Source organism: Triturus cristatus, chromosome 4_2 (assembly GCF_964204655.1).
Source record: "Triturus cristatus chromosome 4_2, aTriCri1.1, whole genome shotgun sequence".
Lineage (NCBI taxonomy): Eukaryota > Metazoa > Chordata > Amphibia > Caudata > Salamandridae > Triturus > Triturus cristatus.
In genome coordinates this window covers 884,239,963-884,261,450 of record NC_140586.1, presented here as the reverse complement: position 1 = coordinate 884,261,450, position 21,488 = coordinate 884,239,963, and the positions used below count along the sequence as shown (strand labels likewise).

The 21,488-nt window shown below is 46.5% G+C and overlaps 1 protein-coding gene across 2 annotated transcripts in view; it reads left to right on the top strand.

Moving 5' to 3' along the window:
- The window catches only part of LOC146835335 (uncharacterized), a 71,594-nt gene extending 68,424 nt beyond the window's left edge, over nt 1–3,170 (top strand). For both annotated transcript variants that reach the window (XM_085602918.1, XM_085602919.1), the window contains one exon: nt 31–3,170. In XM_085602918.1, coding sequence (XP_085459044.1) covers nt 697–1,911 — 1,215 coding nt within the window. In that variant the 5' untranslated portion in view covers nt 31–696 and the 3' untranslated portion in view covers nt 1,912–3,170. The remainder of the gene's footprint in view (nt 1–30) is intronic.
- The last annotated feature ends 18,318 nt before the right edge of the window (nt 3,171–21,488 follow it).

Here is a 21,488-nt window from a genome sequence, read left to right as displayed (position 1 = left end):
AGTAATTTTAAATCTCTTTACATCCGACAGAAAGCAATCCTTGAATGTACAAAATGTTTAAGAATAATGAAGATAATCTTGTAATTCTGCAAAAACACAGTCCGAAATATTGAGCTCCAGTATTCAGGAAAACATAAGCGCAGTCAGAGACAGAAAACCAGAACATAAACTGACAGATCCTGTAAGATGCATCCATCAAGGGCAATTCAATGATTCTACGAGTCTGAGCTCTGCAGCTCCACACCACAAAACTAAGAAATGAACTTTAAAAAATGACAACAACGCTGATAATCCACTTCCTGGGTAAACATGTCCAATACCAGCTTTAATCGTGCGATTGGTATGATGTAATTACAGTACTGCTTTCCTTTCAACAGTGATATCAGACCACCATCCAGTGCTAGATGTGTATTGTTACTTCTTCAGGCCATTCCACAGCAACCAGAGAAAAGCACAAGGGAGTGAAGCCAAACAACTGAAGGGTAAAGGAAACAGGCATTCTGCTATCTAAAATACAGAGTACTGTCCCAATTTGCACCTCCAGAAGGAGGATGGATCTTTACCCGAAAGCGTGCCGTACCTTTATCCAGTTTAAAGACATAATCATCCATAAAGAAGCCTTACACACATTATGAGTGTGGCAAGCATTTAGTGACCTTTGCACTTTATTGTTATATCGGAAAGCAAACATGCAAAATGCCACACAGATACAGGGAATGTGGGAATAATACAAGTGCTTTATCGGTGATTTTGGCTCATCAAGAACAGTCATGGGATGTAGACAAATACATACCTGACTCTGAGACACTAATCAAGAAAGAAGTATCAGACACATGCAGTGAGACCTTTATTTTGTCATCAATATTAACACGCCATCAGCAAATACACAGAGGAGAAAAACTGTTCAAATGCACTGAATGTGAAAAGAGCTTTAGTCAATCTGCACTCCTTAAAGAGCATCAGCGAAAACACACAGGGGAAAAGCCATTCAAATGCAGTGAACCTGTGACGACCTTTAGTCCGTTATCAGACATAAAACACCATCAGAGAACACATACTGGGGAAAAACCATATAATTGCAGTGAATGTGTGAAGAGCTTTAGTCGATCATCAGACCTACAAAGACATCAGCGAACACACACAGGGGAAAACTTATATCATTGCAGTGAATGTGTGAAGAGCTTTAGTCGATCATCAGACCTACAAAGACATCAGCGAACACACACAGGGGAAAGGCCATATCATTGCAGTGAATGTGTGAAGAGGTTTAGTCAATTATCCAGTCTAAAACAGCATCAGCAAACACACACAGGGGAAAAGCTATTCAAATGCAGTGAACCTGTAAAGAGCTTTAGTCAGTTATCAGACATAAAACACCATCAGAGAACACATACTGCGGAAAAACCATATAATTGCAGTGATTGTGTTAAGAGCTTTAGTCGATCATCAGACCTACAAAGACAGCGAACACACACAGGGGTAAACCTATATAATTGCAGTGAATGTGTGAAGAGCTTTAGTCGATCATCAGACCTACAAAGACATCAGCGAACACACACAGGGGAAAAGCCATATCACTGCAGTGAATGTGTGAAGAGGTTTAGTCAATTATCCGGCCTAAAACAACATCAGCGAACACACACAGGGGAAAACCTATATCATTGCAGTGAATGTGTGAAGAGCTTTAGTCGATCATCAGACCTACAAAGACATCAGCGAACACACACAGGAGAAAGGCCATATTATTGCAGTGAATGTGTGAAGAGGTTTAGTCAATTATCCGGCCTAAAACAACATGAGCGAACACACACAGGGGAAAAGCCATATCACTGCAGTGAATGTGTGAAGAGCTTTCGTCGATTATCAGAACTACAAAGACATCAACGAACACACAGAGGGGAAAAGCCATAACACTGCAGTGAATGTGTGAAGAGCGTTAGTCAATTATCAAAGCTTAAAACATGTCAGCAAACACAAAAGAGAAAACCTATATCACTGTAGTGAATGTGTGAAGAGCTGTTTTCGATCATCAGGCCTACAAAGACCTCAGCAAACACACACAGGGGAAAGGCCATATTATTGGAGTGAATGTGTGAAGAGGTTTAGTCAATTATCCGGCCTAAAACAGCATCAGCGAACACACACAGGTGAAAAGCCATATCACTGCAGTGAATGTGTGAAGAGCTTTCGTCGATCATCAGACCTACAAACACATCAGCAAACACACACAAGATAAAACCTATATCACTGCATTGAATGTGTGAAGAGCTTTAGTCAATTATCAAACCTAAAAACACCTCAGCAAACACACACAAGAGAAAACCTATTTCACTGCAGTGAGTGTGTGAAGAGTGCTATTGGTGAAACATTTCCTCCTCTGGCAAGGAAGCTATATTAAGAGTTCAGGTATGAATGTCTACCTTTTAAAAGAAAGTTGCACAAAGAAATGGACATGATGGATGAGAACTGTATTTGTTGCCAATGAGGACCTGAGACACTTAAGCATGTTTTATTTTTTTGCTCTCTATATAGTCATTCTTGAGCTAAGTGCATAGTTCCACTTTGCAGAAACCTGGGAGTCAGGAAGCACCAGGAGGCGTTCAGAATACTGCAGACAGACACATCTCGTATTATTGTATTCTGCATGGCCAAGTTGCTAATGGCAATGTGGATCAGACATGCCAAGTGTTCTCTTGGTAGTCCCTAAGTTGCTACCCTCGCAAGGGTCTCTTCATACTGTATTGTGCCATTTGGACAAACTCTTGCTGACTTATGTTTTTTTGCATTTATAGAAGATATTTTTTTGTATTTTACAGCTTTTTTTTAGAAACAAATGTATTTATGTTGAATCTCTGTGGTCTTTTAAAATGAAAAATTCCTTTCTCTGCTCCTGGAACAACAAGAGTATTCAAAAGTTTTATGTTGTATCATATGTGTTTGTAAGTAATTTGTTCTGTGTAGTACTTTTTTAATCTACAGTGATTGTAATAAAGTTTTGTCTTTATTGAATACTTTTGATGTATCAGTTCCTTGTTTCCTAGCAGTGTTCATGAATTGATTAATGTTAAAATGCATTTTTGTCATTGACTTATTCTTCTGTACTAATACTGTATAACTTCTGTGAAATGTTCATTAATTCCTAAATAAATCATGATTAATTCTTTCATTCACTTTTTGTCAGCTCTTCTGTGATTCTTTTTTAATTATGAAGAGAGAATGCTTGAAATGTATGTCTAGGGTCTTCTTCATCGGGCAAGTGTGAGGCACCCAATGCAACACTATCGGTTAGTCAAAGCTTAAAGGGCAGGGCACAAAGTCTCAAAGCCAGAGGATTTCAGTGTTGAGCTTGTTTATCAACACTTAATCATCGTCACTGATTGCAATACGTGACTGGATCAGGTCCCCTCCTACCATATCCAGATGGGCTGCTAGCTGGGCAAATTTCCAACACAGGTTTGTAAATCAAGGTTTTGTGATGTAAAACATGAAAGTAATGGAAACATGTAAGCATTACAAAGGAACGGTGGGGGCGATGCCAAGCCCTGTGTGACACTGTTGGTACTGCTAGCAAGAGTGTGTACATTTATCTGCCAACAATGCCCCTTTGTGAAAAAGGTTAGCCATGCCTTGATTCTCTCCCTGTTAAAGCCAACCTATTTTACACTCTCTCTAGCAGCACCTGTAGACAGCTGGCAAGTGAACACTAAACACTGTCTTACAAACCCATCCTATTCTACACCATCTCCAGCAGTACCTATAGACGGCTGGTGGGTGAATACGGAACACTCTCCCAGACCCAACCTGTTTTACCCTTTCTCCAGCAGCACCTGTAGATGGCTGGTGACTGAACACTAAACACTCTCTTACAAACCCAATCTATTCAACTCCCTCTACCGGAGCACCTGTAGAAGACTGGTGGTGAACAGTAGACCCATAATAAACCCAACCTCTTTTACACTCTTTCCAGCAGGACCTGTAGAAGAGTGGCGGTGAACAATAGACCCATTACAAACCAAACCTATTGTACTCCTTCTCCAGCAGAACCTGTAGACAGCTGGTGAGTGAACACTGAACACTTTCTCATAAACCCAACCAATTCTAGACTCTCTAGCAGCACCTGTAGGTGACTGGTGGTGAACAGTTGACCCATCACAAACCCAACCTATTTTACCCTCTCTCCGGCAGCACCTGTAGACGGCTGGCGAGTGAACACTCTCTCACAAACCCAACCTATTTTAAACTCTCTCCAGGAGCACCTCTAGGCGGCTGTTGGTGAACAGCGAACACTCTCTCACAAAGCCATCCTATTCTACACCATCTCCAGCAGATATGCTGAGTGTTCACAGAGGACAGGCAGACCATGTTCTGGAGGAGCATGGGTTAAGTGCTTATGACTGAGGATTACTTAGCCCTTTTAGAATCATTTATTGATAGTACACATCACTAGTACAGTGGCCGGTGTCAAACTATGGAAGGGGCAGGATAACATACCCTAAACTGCTGCAGTTCGAGCTGACCCTAGGAAGTCACCCAAACTAGATAAGGGGTAGTTTTATGGGGGCCGGGCCCGGGCCTCGAGAGGGGGCCCAACTGTTTCTACCCATGGCTATATCTTACGCAAACCTTGAACATTTCATGGGACTTTTGTTACACTATGTGGGGTGCAGACTCTCCTCACTCCACCTTTACTGCCTCAGTGGGAGCCTGTTTGAAAGCCAGTAACACATGATAGGACTCAGCATAGGTCTTAGAAAATTATTTCTATACTCAATCCTTGGTAGCTGGGCTGCGAGCAGGCAAGCTTAAGTTCAAAGACAGGTATGTAAAGCATTTAAAAACACCAATTCAGTAAATGAAGACACAACACATAATAAAAATCCAACACCAATTTATAAAAATAGGAAATATTTGTATCTTTAAAATGACACCAAAACGACACAAATAAAATGTAGGGAACCAGAGATATGAATCTTCAAAGATTTAGCATTATATAGCTCTTAGAAACACATAGCACCTTATTGGGATATCTGGTCGCGATAGACCGGCTCAAAGTCAAAGTTTCAAGCCGATTGCGATGGAGCCCTGTGCGGCTACCACTCCCGGTAGGTCCCGGTCACAGTTTTTACCTTTGGACTTAGAAACTTTTCTGGAGCTTGTTCCAGTGGTCCCTTGAAGCTCTCAGCCAGTCCAGATTCAGTGAGAGTTCGCCGGATTACCTTGCGATGAGCTCCCGGTCAAACCTATGGAAATCCGACCTCCGGAGCGTTTCAGCGGGGCAAACCCAGTATCCAGGCCGACACGCGGTTGAAGGCAGGCGGCTTGGCTTTTGCGGTTGCTTCCAGTCACCTTTTCTTTGTTCGGACTTTAAAACTTTTACAGAGCTTTTTCTCGCAGTGTCCCTCGATGCTCTTCACCAGGCCGGATTCGATGAGGGTTCGCCGACCTTGAATTTATTCTACTCCCGGTCAAACTCTGGAAGTGGGACCTACAGAGCTTTTAGTGAGATGAACCTGGATGACTTGGCCGGCTCGCGGTTGAAGGCAGGCGGCTTGGCCGGCCAGGTTGAGTCTGTCCCTCTGTGGAGATTTTTTTTCAAAGTTGCCCCAAAGTTCTCCAAACTTCGTGAATTTCTTCCTGAAGTTCCTCAAGGGGTCTCAAAGTGTCTCAAACTCACTCCAAGGGTCTGGAAGCTCCAAGATGGTCCTTGAAAGTTGAGGACTTCAGTTCCCTCATTCCATTTGGACTGTTGCAGGGATTCTGCTTATACACAGAACTATGCGTAGAACCCCAGGACCTCAGTGAATTGTGGTGTACCAGAAACTCACCTCAGAACCCAGAACCCAGTATCCGGCTAGCATAAGTGTCCCCTTCGTTATCCGAGATTTGGCTCGGCGATCCCAATGAAAAGACAACCCAGAACACGCGACTCAGTGTACTCTCAGTAATGGTGGGAATCGGAAATACCTGTTCGTATATTATCCTTACATCAGTCCACAACAAGAATAAAACAGAGACACGGTGAAAATAAAAAGAGTTTATTTTTATAGACCACGTGTCCTCATATGCAGTACTTTGGCTAATACAAGCAGACAAATGATTATAATTAAAACCATCAGCATCGTTACAATACCATAGAATAGAAAAGGAGTTATCATGTTATAAATGACAGTGGATACTACCACCTTCCTTTTATTAAGAAGCTAATATTACTATTATGCTAATAGAAGGTCTCTTAGGCTTGAATAGGGGACCCCATACCTCAAAGATCAGCTTAGTGAATTCACATCACAGGATGCATCAGGAGTCTTCTCGCAGGAAGGCTCGTCTTCGGTCTGAATATTAAACATGATGTCTGCAATATTAAAAGCACCAGCTTTCAGGTATTCGCAGCTGCCTGTGTGTTATGGCTAAATAGTGGGTCGATCAACCTAGAGTAGAAAACATGCATTGTCTAACAACCCAGACTGTTTTGTCACACCATGTACAGACCAAGGTCGCTGCGCAGAGCTCGGGATGGTAACAACAGATTGCTCTCATGGGAGGCAAAGCTCGAGTCAGCAGTTTGTTTAATCAATAACATGTAAACGTGCAGTGTCGTGCGCAAAAGCAGCAAGATGGCTTTCTAACATCTAACGCAGTTATGCTAACTTAACAATGCTTGGACGTATTAAGGGAATCCTTACTACATGCCCCCTTGATCGAATCACTAACCAGTAGGGAAGAAATGAGAGAACGCAGAGTTCAATTTCGACAAAGCAGGACAAGGCGAATTCAAATTGAAATCAAGCAAAAAACATATAAAACCTCAAAAAAGGGGAAAAAAAAATCAAAACAGATGCCGCTTAATCCAGCACTCAAAAGCCACAGGTAACGTAAGGTTCATTACATTACGGAAAAGGCATAGCAGAAGACAGTTCACTCAATCCATGAACGTGTATGCAGCATACGTAGCAACAGCTTCCAACAGAAAATCGTTGGCACTGCCACTAAAAGTTTCAGCCATCCAGTTAATCAAAGAAAAGGAACATACATGTTCTTCAATAAGCGGAGCCTCTAGCACGATCAGAGGGCAACCGACGTGTTCCTCCAGATAGCTCATATTCAAGAAGTCATAAGCAGCCCTTGCGATGTCCCAATTACCCAGGATGCCATGCGCCGCACCACAGGCCATAATCCGAACACCAGAACAGGCAAACTCGTGAGACACTAAGGGCCTCATCAGTCGATCATAATCCGGCACCGGAGACACCGTATTGGTTAAGCACAAATCCAGAGGCCATTCAAAGGGACAATCTAGGCAGTGAAAGACAGGTTGCACGCAAGTGAAGTATGAATACCGGAAGGATAATCCATACGCCAGGCTCAAAGTCACCAATGGCAGCGTACCATAATAGTCAAGCATCCTGTCACGAAGAAGATGCAGACGGGACAGGTTGTCGTGTGGCACAGGAAGAGCAGCCATTTCGTAGTATGAAAAGCAAAAGTAGCACCCCTGCCACCAGCGCCAGAATCAGTGGGACACCTCCAAAGACGCTCGAGAATATAGAATGAAAAAATGCCGGAATTACACCAAAAATAGTTTGGAAGGAGGTCACGAGGCCGGAGCCCACAAGTTTAAAAAAATGAGCCAGGCCGGTCGTGGACGAGGCATTGAAAATTGTTTGGATCAAAGCTCCAAAATGCAGGGGGAGGTCAGTATTTAAAAGCGCCTGTACCTCAGTGCGTGTATTCGCTACGTGAAGGACAAATGTTTCTCGGGAGGAAGTCAAAGGCACCTCCTTTTGGGACAATAGAGCTCTTATTCTGCTCATCTTGTTGAACTCTGCTTTCAAGGTCGGAATCGAAGGCCAGATAGAAACATCCAGCCGCCCCTGCGGGGGAGGAAATAGAACATTATTGCAGCAGACTACTCTCTGCGAAACAGTTACTATATATGGGATTCCCACTAACATCCCGCAGCAAGCTTCATTATTCAAAATCAAATAACTACCGTTTGCAAGCAGCGTGAAAGATGGTGTAATCACTGGTACTGGGATACCTTTGAGGACGCAGGCCAAATTCGGGGCGTGTACATTACAAGCACCGTGCAACTGAATGTGCCTACATACTAAAGAATGATCCGGTGTCATGGTACATTCCTCACCTTTCAGGTAAACCTCAGTCCCGTCTCTAGTACACCTATACGTAAAGGGGAGGGACCAAACCTCATGCATGAAAGCGGTACCCAGCTGTTCATATCTACCCAGAGCATAATGTTTCATACAGGACGTAAACTTGAAAAGCGCAAAAGGTAGAGTGATCAACCCATGTATTAACCACGTGGCCGAATTCAGTTCCGCCACAGAGAAAGGTAACGGCTCCAATTTTTCAATATGTAACAATGAATATGTAGCATCCTTCATGGACATGAACCGTTGTTTCTCAGTAAGGTTAAAGGGAAGAAATAAAGATGTTGTATTCAGATAGTCCCAAGGGACCCTCCCTGCCTTTAACGTTTGTAATGTCCATGCAAACTGCATCACAGAACGCAACTGGTTTTGACCATGATACAATACAGACACATCATCATGCACAATATCAACAACTGAAGAAACAATATTATCTAACGTATAAATTCTTGAAGAAAGAGTGTTAATGCTGTTATCTATAACGGCTAAAACCTTTTCCATATTTGCTTGGTCAATAGCCCTTAATCTAGAAGCCGCTTCAATTTGCGACAATTTCCATACTTCGTTGTAAATAGCATACGCCCACCTCTTTGATCTGCCACCCACAGGACCTTTAACAAAATCATTCAAATCTATTTTGTCATGTAATTTTGATAAATGAACTTTGACAGATGCCAAGGTGGAATGTCGCAGCCAGGATTGACATAATTTCCCTACAGAGTTGGTAGTTACTGTATGAGAGGACTCAAACCGAGGGTCTACGCGTTGTTGAGTATACCCCGGTTTGAGACCCATAAAACGACGTTGACAGGCATCGGAACTGCTTTGCCAAATTAACCACCCTTCATTACTAAATTTCGAAATATTGAAAGATGTATTAGAAACCAATAACTGCAAAGCAGGAAGGGACAGATCTGTGTGGTTATCCCAATTAGGGTAAGCGCCCAGATCCGGCACAGAGGGGAAATGTAGTTGTTTAGTAGTAGCCAATCCGAGACAGGTGGTCTGGAAGATTGTCGAATTCAAAAACAACATATGATTTGGTATAAGACAGGCACGATGTAAAGCTTCAGTTCCTTGAACCTGCCATGGTTTGGAACCCCAAACCGATTTGAGATCTATACTAGCCTTCCACAGATCATAACCTTTGATTGACAACTCATCCATAAAGGACTTAGAATAGAGTAATTTGGTGTGTGTCAGTCTAACCTTCGAGGCAGACTCAGGCATAACTTTAAAATAAAATGATACAGGGTCGGAAACACTGAAATCAGTAAAGTAGGTATACTTATCAACTAATGTAGGTGAACTACCGAAAGAGGGGGTGGGACAGTGTTCCCATTGGGTAAAATTTACAAAATTACGAAAAGTGTTTGCCTTATGCAGGAAGTGATTGCCATAATGTTGAAAACAATACTGTTCCGCATAGTTAGCCGCATTTTCATATAAATCTTCTGCATCAAAAGCGGCATAATATTTCAAATCAGAAAACAGTGCTTCAATGGCATGAACATCCCAATCATCAGAACGAATGTTCTGCTTAACCACATCACCCATAGAAACACGAAATACATTAGGCACATTGATGACCTCTGTAGGACCATGAATTTGGAATTTAACAGCATCCCACGCAATTCCATCCAAAACGGGCCAGGCAGTAATATTCACAAAAGTCTGGTCCCTTTTCATGATGTGGGACGATGAGTGGGGGGCCAAAGTTCCATTGATGAGTCTAATCGTTGATCTCTCTTTGAGATAGTGTCCATCCACCAGGCGGAAAAACACTATTACAAATCCAATGGACATAAACAAAAAAATACTGAAAAGAAACAGCCAGATGTATGCCCAAGGGGTTACCAAAAAATGTCTTTTAAACCATCTAGCAAAAACAGCAATGTTCGAATGGGGGGTGGAGGGCAATGAGTTAGTGTCAAAGGAGAAACGGGACTGGTCAACTGCCTTAGATTGTATAACAGGCGAGTGACCATTTGTAGGATAAGCATACTCAGTCTCTTCGGGCAGAACACCAGCCGGTGGTAGTAACAAGGGATCAGTAACTGACTGCATCTCGATGGCAACATCAGACAAGGTGTTAGAAGCAGGAACCAACATTGAATTTCTTTGCATCGTCTGGCATGAAACTGCTGGAGTCAGACTAAGAAGTATCGGCCACTCGCTGAAGTTTGACATTGTCAATTGAGATGTACCTGCTTTCTTTTCGACCAGGAAGTGGAGGTAAAATGACTGTTCTTGTACCCTGCACTCCAAGCACTGGAACCGGTGCACGATAAGAGGGGCCGAACTCCTTCTTGTTCTCCACCTTCTCACGGACCAGGTCTCCAACTCGGGGTAGCCAGCCGACTACCGGAATCTGAAGCTCAGCATCAGACGTGGAGGTCAAGTGTTCCTTCGAAAGAGTGTCTCTGGCTTCTTGTAAAGTCTGCAAAACAGCACAGTGATCATCTACGTCAAAGGGTGCGGTCGACGCCGCCATGTCTAGACCATCAAGGTCTGGGACAAACATTCTGATTCCGAAGAGCATCATGTACGGGGTCCGCCCACCCAGAGACCTTCTAGGGAGATTATTAAGTGCACGTTGGACGTTATACAAATGGGCTAGCCAGTTCCGGCCTGTGCCTAAAACACGTGCTGTCAAAGATTGCTTTAAGTCACGGTTCATTCGCTCCACCACACTATTACCCTCAGGTCGGTAGGGGGACGAAAATTTGACTTGGACCCCCATATTTCTCATAGCCTCCTTGTAAGCCTTAGAGGCGAACGCAGGGCCCTGATCAGAATGGAAGGTACCACACGCAAAATTTCCCACAAAGACACGCAAATCCCTGATGACAGTCCGCGAGTCAGCACTCCTTTGTGGCCATACCCACAGAAAACGTGTGCACAAATCCACTGCAACCAAGATATACTTGTACGCAGTATCAGAAGAAAAAGGACCGCAGTGATCTAGATAAACACAACCAAATGGTTTATTAGATATGTACAACTGTGTTTGTGGTGGGCGCGCAACAGTGGAAGGTTTAATCTGTTGGCAAATGTCACAATCTAGTACATAAGCGCGCGCTTGTTTATATAAACCAAACCACCAGTAACGTTGTTGCAACAGAGATATAGTAGCGGACACGCCGGCGTGGGCTGACGCCAACCCCTCGTGCGCTGCTAATATCAAAGCTGGTCTGCAGTCCGCGTTGGGAATAATTCTGTCACCAACGTCGTTAATCCTCACTAACGGGACGTTATCAGGACTTAAGTGATAAAAATAACGAGAAGGAAAACCCTTCGGGTAATCACTTCCCTTCTCTGTAGCAGCAATAGCTGCCAAGATGTCATCATCAATCTTACTTTTGGATCTTGTAACTGCTGCCACTAAGTATGTAGCCACTGCGGTTTTAGCTGCCTCGTCAGCCAAGCTGTTACCGACAGCATGGACACCAAGTCGTTGGTGACCAAGAGTGTGAATAACATTCACAAGAGGGAGACGTTCTTTAAAGTCTGCCACTCGAACCCAAAGCAATTTATGCTTAATTGTGCTACCTTTGGTGTCTCGGTAATCGTTTTGAGACCAGAAGTGTAAGTTGTCATTGTAGGACTGGACACAATAAAAGGAGTCACTTACTATAAGAGTCGTGACTCGGGGATCAGCAAACTCCAGTGCAAGCACCAGAGCCCGGAGCTCCGCCAATTGCGCGGTACAATCACCCAATGACTGCGTATGCACTGCATCAGATTGGAATTCACCATTCACGAATGTACCTACGACAATTGCGCAAGCCGCAGAATAGGCGTGCTTTGATCCAATCGCGGGCTGCGCCGAGCCGTCAGTGTATATGACTCAATGGTATTCTTCGAGCGGGCGCAAAGACAGAGGAGCCGGATGAACGAATTCATACTGCAAGTACTCCTGAGTCTGTAAAGAGGCGTCAAAAATATAAGTGACATCTGGTGATGTCAGAGTCGTGGCCCATTGTATCCACCGTGGATGCAAAGCTTTAGAATTTGGTACACTTGCTTTAGTCACTGCCTCTAGGGCAGGATACGGTGTTACAACCAAGATCTGTTTTCCATGCGACAGTGCGCGTTCCTTATGGCTCGCCATCTGTACTGCCGTCAGAACTTTCTCGACGGTGGAAAAACGTAATTCAGCACCCCATACTGCGTCAAATGACGTTTCAGAGCTGCACGGCTATGCGCCGCTATTTCCACCGCCATAAGGACAAGCTACACTAGTAGTAATCAGTAGCACAAGGGTTCAATAACCTTTTTAATGATCAAGCTTGAAGAAACCTATATCAACAGAAATAGGTAGGTTTAAATCCGTCAGACTTGTTATCCGGAAACAAGAATGAGGGTGATGTGGACTAATATAAGCACTACTAAGGCTTTTCAACTCATAGACCAAACGTTAGGTGCGCCATGTTGCAGGGATTCTGCTTATACACAGAACTATGCGTAGAACCCCAGGACCTCAGTGAATTGTGGTGTACCAGAAACTCACCTCAGAACCCAGAACCCAGTATCCGGCTAGCATAAGTGTCCCATTCGTTATCCGAGATTTGGCTCGGCGATCCCAATGAAAAGACAACCCAGAACACGCGACTCAGTGTACTCTCAGGAATGGTGGGAATCGGAAATACCTGTTCGTATATTATCCTTACATCAGTCCACAACAAGAATAAAACAGAGACACGGTGAAAATAAAAAGAGTTTATTTTTATAGACCACGTGTCCTCATATGCAGTACTTTGGCTAATACAAGCAGACAAATGATTATAATTAAAACCATCAGCATCGTTACAATACCATAGAATAGAAAAGAAGTTATCATGTTATAAATGACAGTGGATACTACCACCTTCCTTTTATTAAGAAGCTAATATTACTATTATGCTAATAGAAGGTCTCTTAGGCTTGAATAGGGGACCCCATACCTCAAAGATCAGCTTAGTGAATTCACATCACAGGAGCATCAGGAGTCTTCTCGCAGGAAGGCTCGTCTTCGGTCTGAATATTAAACATGATGTCTGCAATATTAAAAGCACCAGCTTTCAGGTATTCGCAGCTGCCTGTGTGTTATGGCTAAATAGTGGGTCGATCAACCTAGAGTAGAAAACATGCATTGTCTAACAACCCAGACTGTTTTGTCACACCATGTACAGACCAAGGTCGCTGCGCAGAGCTCGGGATGGTAACAACAGATTGCTCTCATGGGAGGCAAAGCTCGAGTCAGCAGTTTGTTTAATCAATAACATGTAAACGTGCAGTGTCGTGCGCAAAAGCAACAAGATGGCTTTCTAACATCTAACGCGGTTATGCTAACTTAACAATGCTTGGACGTATTAAGGGAATCCTTACTACAGGATAAAACCCTTACAAATCCACTGGTGTTCTCCAGGTTGAGAATCCTTGGTGGTGATGGTCCAGGGGAGCTCTGTTAACCTGTAGCTTGCATGGTGTCCACTCTTTAGTTCTTTTGCAGCAAGGTAATCCACAGGGCTGTAGTTTCAGCTGGTGCAGTCTTCAGAGGACAGGCCTTAGAAGTTTGCACCCCAACTCCTCATCATGACACTGTCTTGCTTTCTTAAGTTTCAAGCAGCAGATCTGAGAGGCTTTGCCCCTCTCAGATACTTATTCCCAGTTCTCTGGGTCAAGCAGGAGGTAACTGCTGACCAATGGGAGCAGGACAACTCCCCAAGAATATGACCACATCCTGTAGAGTGTGGCAATATTTTGTCCCAGAATGCACCAAATCCTCCAAATTCATAATGGCAGATTTTTCAGCAGGGAGGTAAGAGCTGGCTAAACACACCCCTAGGATGGCTGCTTTTCATAAACTCTCCCCCTTGCATCTGTGCATTCCTTCCATAATCCTAGCTCTGGCTGAGGTGAGTTGTAAATTACACTAAGGCCTCCTCTTCTCTTTGAAGACCAGGGGGGCCTGGGGTATCTAATATGTCGAAATACTGGAGGTTATCCATGTTTAAGTTCCCCAAAGTCGAGTTTGAGCATTAATGTACTTTTTAAAAGCAGTCCTGCCACCCAGGGCTAATTTTAAAACTGACCTCAGGCTTCAGCAGTGCACACATGCAATTGCAAAAGAGCTACTGGGCTATAAACTGCCATGCCCTATTTATACTAGGGGCTGAAAGGTAGTTTCAATCCCCCTGCCCTAATATGCACTAGGATCCTAGAAGGTAGGTCATGCCAATCACAGGGGTACCCCATACCACAGTGTACCCTAGTGTATGTAGGTGTTTTCACTGTCTTCTAAATGTGTGTCTTTCCGCATAGCACTTGCCCTGGCCCTGGTTAGGCAGAGCCCAGGGTCAGTCAGAGTCAGTTATCACCAGTACTATTCAGCAAAAAGTTAGGGGGTACCCAGGGCACAGGATGACTTTGTAACATACTACCCCCCCAAAACGAAAGGTGATGGGTTACTAACTTACATCCTGGTAGTCCTCATCAGCTAAGTGGAAAAACCTGGAAAGTCCATCCGCATTTGCATGTGTAACCCCAGGTCTGTGTTCCACTGTAAAGTCCATTCCCTGTAGGGAAATGGACCACCTTAACAGCTTGGGATTCTCCCCTCTCATCTGCTTGAACCATCTGAGAGGCCCATGGTCAGTTTGAACACGAAAGTGAGTCCCAAACAAATATGGCGTCAACTTTTTCAGAGACCAAACCACAGCAAAAGCCTCTCTCTCAATGGCACTCCACCTCTGCTCTCTGGGAAGAAGTCTCCTGCTAATAAAGGCAACTGGCTGATCAAGGCCCTCTTCATTTAGCTGTGTCAACACTGCCCCAATCCCTTGCTCTGAAGCATCTGTCTGAACCACAAATTATTTTGTGTAGTCAGGGGCCAGCAGCACTGGTGTTGAACACATAGCAGCTTTCAGAGTGTCTAAAGCCTTCTGACACTCTGGGGTCCAATCCACCTTCTTGGGCATCTTTTTAGAAGTGAGTTCTGTTAGGGGCCCCACAATGGTCCCATAATTTTCAACAAACCTTCTATAGTACCCTGTCAGTCCAAGGAATGCTCTGACCTGAGTCTGGGTAAAAGGAGCTGTCCAATCCAACGTAGTTTGGATTTTAGCAGGATGACTTTGCAACAATCAGTAATTAATTTTGCCTTGGTGTGGGAAACTTTTAAGGTTTATATTCCAGTGATAGATAGCAATAGCCAAACACTCGGGGGTCTTACGCTCCATCAGAGGATGATTAGAAGCACTTGAAAGGAAACTTGCCAACTTGGAGAGGGAAGCCTTTGAGGGTGGCAAAGATCGGGTCCTAGACGAACTCAAGGCCACACTAGAGGAGTACCACGAAGAAGCTGATAGAGAGGTTAAACTTCTGGGAACATATGCTTAAGCTAGATCGTATGGAGAGGGTGAGCGCCATGGTGCTACCCTGGCGGCCATAATGAAAGGCAGGTGCGAGACAACATGTCCTATGGAGATCCGTTCAGAGACAGACGACGGATCAATTGACCCTAACTCTGTTTCTGACCGTTTTAAAAACTACTACTCTGACTTATATCCAACTAAATTACATAATATGGAGACTGCCATGCTACATTATCTAGCTCACATTAAATTACCTTGGCTGGCAGACGAGCACAGGGAGTACCTCATGAGGCCTCTGGAGGACTGGGAAATTCTTGACGCGCTCAAAACTATGCGAGCCAGTAGTGCTCTGGAACAAGACGGACTTACTGTGTCTTTTTATAAAAACTTTAGGGAGCTGCTAGCTCCTCATCTGCTTACCCTGTTCGAAGGAATGGGGGAGAGCGGGATCATGCCACCATCAATGTGGGAAGCTATGCTCATTACTCTTGTCAAACCCGGCAAACCTCCTCATGAATGCTCCTCATACCGGCTGTTATCCCTAATAAATGTGGATACTACATTATTTGACAAAGTCCTGGCGAACCAATTTACTCCCCCTCTCCCAACCTTGGTGAGCCCTGAACAGGCAGGATTTGTCCCCGGGCGCACATTAACTCATAATTTACGTACAGCATTTGGAGCCATACAACATGTTAAGCCTGAAATTAAAGCAGCAGCGATTTATTTAGATGCCGGAAAGGCATTTGCTTCTGTTGAATGGAACTTCATGTTACTAGTGCTAAGGCGAATGGGTATATGTGACCTCTTTGTTCAATAGATGGAAGTCCTCTATAACTCCCCTATGGCCAGGGTGAGAGTGGGAAATATTATAACTTCTCCTATCACAATCTCTAGAGCCACCCGTCAAGGCTGCCCGTTATCCCCATTACTCGCTGGTTGCGGAGCCGCTGGCTTGCACCTTAAGAGAATACCGCAGCCACACAGTGCTACGTTTCCCCAACTATAATCTAATAATTTCCACCTACGCAGATGATACTTTGCTGTATATTAGAGATCCGGCCACCAATCTCTCCCCAGTGTTACGTGAGGTTGTAAGGTTTTTTACATTTTCAGGGCTTAAATCAATTGGTCTAAATCTAATATTTTTCCCCTAACTCCAAGTATGGAACCGGTTGAGCTGGAGTTCCCTCTGGCCTGGTCCATAGATCCTGTGCAATACGTGGGTATTCAAGTGCATCAGCTCAGAGACGGTATTCACAGAGAATTACGTCAGGGTGAATATTAAATTAGAAGAAGATATAAGCAGATGGGTGCGGCTGACCCTATCGCTCCTGGGACGTATATCCTTGATGAAGATGGTGGTACTACCAAGATTTCTTTTTTTGTTTTTAAATATACCTATGGTTCGAGGGGGGCGTGGCTTAGCCGGTTGCAAGATGGCCGCACTTTAAGTGGGCTCTGCCGGCCGAGCTTACAATCGGCAAGACATCCTGCAGACTGTCTTATTACATGCACCTGGTTCCACGCCATCCTTATCCGCCTTGCTCTGGGGCATCGCTGACTCCAACTTCGGGCCTCCCATGCCACTGCTATGCCGAGATCCGTCGCCGGGCCTAAGCCCCGGGGCCGGGTGCATCGGCTGGTGCGGCCTGGCCCGCTGGATCTTCCTGCACCGCGGCCTTCTACGTCCTCGTCCCTGGACTGTGGACCGCCGCCACCTCCTGTCTGCCGATGCCGGTGAGTGCCCGCCGCTTTTAGGGTCGGTTCACGGTGGGATTGAGGGCGTGCGCGCTGTACCGCCCGGCCCAGGCCTTTCCTCTGCAGGCGCCGTCTTCCTGTTACGGGCGCCCGCCGCTGCGGCTCACCTCCTCCGGGCTTGGCCAGATGGGCAGCTCGCCCTCCACGATTCCCTGCTGCCTGCTGCCCCCCTCCTGCACGGCCTCCCGGCTCCCCACGGATCCTCATGCTCTCCAGCGTAGGTGTCCCGGCCCTCTCTGCGGCCCAGCCTCCCAGCTGCCTTACTACCGCCTCCTCATCGCAGCGGGCCCCATCCACCACTTCTCGGCCTGGTGCCCGATACTGACGTTCACGCGGCTATCCTGCTGACTCCTGTGCTGGCTGTGGCCGACCTGGTGAGCCTTGTGATCCTCAGGGAGCTGTCTGGGCCCTCGGCGGCCATTGGGGTACCTAGCCTCACCCTGGGTGTGCTTTGCTGCTGTGGGGGCTGTGCGGTGGGGTTGGGTTCATTGTGTGCCACACCACGGGGCCTACTCTCCAGCAAGATCTCCGGATCACCGGATCTGTGACCGCTCCCGCTGATCCCGCTGCCCTGGCCCCGTGCTGCAGGCCGCATGTCCCCCGCGCTTCCCCGTTGCCACTACCCCTGCAGCTACACCACCCCCTGCGGTGCCCACACCTGTGTTGATTCCCATGACGCTCGCCTGCTGCACGTAGAAATAAGGCTCTCTGATGTTGAGGATGCCGCCACTCAGGATCATCAAATGGACAAGGTTCTGGAACTAATTCGAAACAAAAACGAGGACTTGGAGGCGCGTTTCCGTAGGAGCAACCTCCGCATCACGGGCGTGCCTGAATCCAGCAATATCTCACGTATGGAGGACAACTCATCTGCAAACTTTTTGGAAACGTCCTTTCCCCTGTTTTTATTGTTGAACGTGCCCAACACTCCCTCTGCCCCCTTCCTGGCCTGGGCCTGCCGCCTAGCACAATCATTGCCAACATCCTTAATTAAAGGGACCGTGATGCTGTTCTCCGAGCGGCCAGGGAGAAGGGCGAGATCCGGCATTAGGGTAACTCCTTGTCCTTCTACCATGACTATACCCTGGCGGTGCAGGCTGCTCGCCGTGAGTTTCTTTCGGCAAAACGGCTTCTCCAAAAGCATGAAGTCTCATATTCCCTGGTGTATCTTGCTAAGCTACGCGTCAGGCAGGGTTTCGAAAATGCTCGTCTTCCCGGATCCCAAGGACGCTTTGGTCTTTGCAAAGAAACTGGACAAGTCGAATCAATCCTCTCCTGCAAACCCACACGATAATGTAGAACGCAACCTAAGCGACAATGACTGATACAAAGTGCACCATCACTCTATCTGCTGCCTCTCTCTCATGCTGTACATGCTCCTGATTGTGATTGGCCTACGTAGCATTTCTCTTCCACACAGGGCTCCTGTTTCCCACGGGTGCGCCTCGGGCTAGATGCCCCTCTCCCTCTGGCGCCCTTCGATTGTCATTAAGCTATGATGTTATGCTATGTGTAATGTTTGCCACTCAGGCTTGTAATGTGTATTGAGCCCCTGGATTCACGATGCCTCTTAGGCCATCTCTGTTCATCTTCTCACCTTTGGTGTTGTGCTCTACACTTCTCGATGCCCATATTCTGTTGTCTGCTGTCATTTAAACAGGCTCGGCCACCCTGTCTTTCTGGCAGGGGCGTATGCTGGGCGTCATCATGCCCCCACCGGATAATTCCCCTCTCGGACATGCACTTTCCCCTTCCTAGTTTTGGGTCCCCGGGGTGGGTGTGGATGGAATCTCAGCCTGATTGGGGGTTGGTGTGGGTGTGGGATGGCTGGACATCTTGGGACGTTTTGTTTTGGGGGTGGGCTCGGGCGGTTGGATGTTGGCGGTTTGGGGTTCGTGGCCTCCTTATGAGGCCTTGTTGCTCTTTCTAGCACAGGCTCATGTATCGGGCCTTTACGAAACCAGGTTCCTTTTTCCTACTACCCAGATTCTTACTGAGGGGATGGTATTGATTGAATTGCTGCCTTCTCTTGGGGACCACGTTGTATTTTTGATTGTGTTCTGTCAATGTGATTCCACGATTATTGCACTGCCTTCCCTCCTTATTACTCATTGCACTGCTCACTACAGTCGCACGCAGCTCCTGTCCCTTTTTTCACTCCTTCTGGACACTCCTCCCTCTGCCACAGCGCTATTACTGACACCACACTCTGGACCTGGAATATCCGTGGGCTCAATGACCACCGTAAGTTATGTTTGGTTCATGCTCACCTGTCCCGGCACAAAGTGGACATCTGTTTTGTACAAGAGACCCATCTCCTACCGGCTATCGCCTCCAGACTCCTTTTCCGACATTGGGGTAAAATCCACTCTTCCTTTTACTCCAATTACTCGTGCGGGGTGTCCATACTGCTGCGCAGAGGGCTCCCATGGCAGACCTCTCAGGGGGCGCTTCGTAATCCTTCACTGCACCTTACAGGCCCAACCTCTGACGCTTGCTGCGATGTACGGCCCCCAACTGCGACGACCCGTATTTTTTTGCTCAAGTCTGGCAGCGCATCACTTCCTTTGGCCCGCTGCTCTCCTTTGGGGGGTGATTTCAACGTGACACTGTCTGCTACCTTGGACTGATCTGGCTCCCATGTTTCCCACCCGCGCGCGGCTTTACTCCTTAGCTCTATTCTCCTGGACAATTCCCTGTACGACGTGTGGCGTCATGCCCACCCAGCTGTGTGTGAGGGCACATGTGTCACTGGCTCCCGCGGCTGCTGGTCTCGACTAGACTTATGGATCACCACTCCGGACATTTTGGTATGGCTCACCTCGGTGGATCATATGGCGCCCACTCTCTCGGTCCATGCTCCCGTTCGCCTATCCCTCCGTCTCCCGCACTCTTCCTGTTGAGCTTTCTCTTGGCGGCTTCCCCCTAATTCACTTCACGACCCGGTCTTCTGCGACGAGATACAAACGCAATCGTGAACTATTTTGAGCTCAACGAGGGTTCAGTGGACTCCCCATCCACGTTTCGGGAGGGGTTTAAAACCGTTATCCGGGGGGAATGTATCTCCAAGCAGTCGGGTGTCCTACACTCCATTTTCGCTAAGTTTGCTTGCTTCCCATCTCCTTCCTCTTCATCGCTCACCCAGACCAGTCCGGTTTTATCCCCAGTCGGGTGACCTCCCACAACCTCCGGACCATCTTCTCCATCCTCCATCAAATTAACCCGTCGCTTCTGGCTGTGGCGGCTCTGCTCGATGCCACCAAGGCCTTTGATACCTTGGAGTGGCCCTTCTTGTTTTATCTCCTTCCCCTTTTGGGCTTCAATCAGGTCTTCATATGCAAGGTGCTACTATTGTATACTCTCCCTACCACTCGGCTCCGTATCAATGGACAGTTCTCTGAGACTATTCCCATCGGGCGAGGCTCTTGGCAGGGCTGCCCGCTGTGCCCTATGCTTTTCGCTGTCGCAATGGAACCTCTTGCAGCTCGTCTTCGACAACATCATACCCAGAAAGGCATTGGTTTCGCGGCTTGTGCTCTGTTAGTCTCCATGTACGCGTACGATATCACTCTTTACGTCTGCCATCCCCAGGAGAATCTCAGTCCACTGGTCCGTGAGGTGATACGATTTGGTGGCTACTCCGGCATTCAGGTCAATTTGAATAAGTTGGTATTATTCCCTCTTACGGACGCAACGATCCCTTTCGTCCACGATTATCCCTTTGTGTGGGCTTCGGAGCCCACTAGATATTTGGGCATTTGGTTGAGCAGGGACGTGGATGAACTTTGGAAGGTTTACTTTGGCCGCGCTGTGGACTGGTTTGAGTCCAAGATCCCACTTTGGAACGGGCTGCCTCTCTCTTTAGCCGAGTGCATAGCCATCGCCAAAATGGTGGCACTTCAGAAGTTCTTATATCTATTCATTAATATACCCATCCCTCTCACCGCTCATTTGTTCCGTAAGATTCGCTCTCTGCTCATCACCCTGATTTGGGCCGGATGGCAACCCAGGATCGCATATAACATCCTCACTCTCCCAATGTCACGTGGAGGGCTTGGCGCCCTGGACTTCAAGCTCTCTGCACTCAGGCCAGTTTTCTTCACTTCTGGCTCCACCCCACTCCATTCCAACCTCACGTCGCGGTGGAAGCTGACCTCGCTGCCCCGTGGCCGCTCACAACTGCTTTATTCGCCCCGGCGAA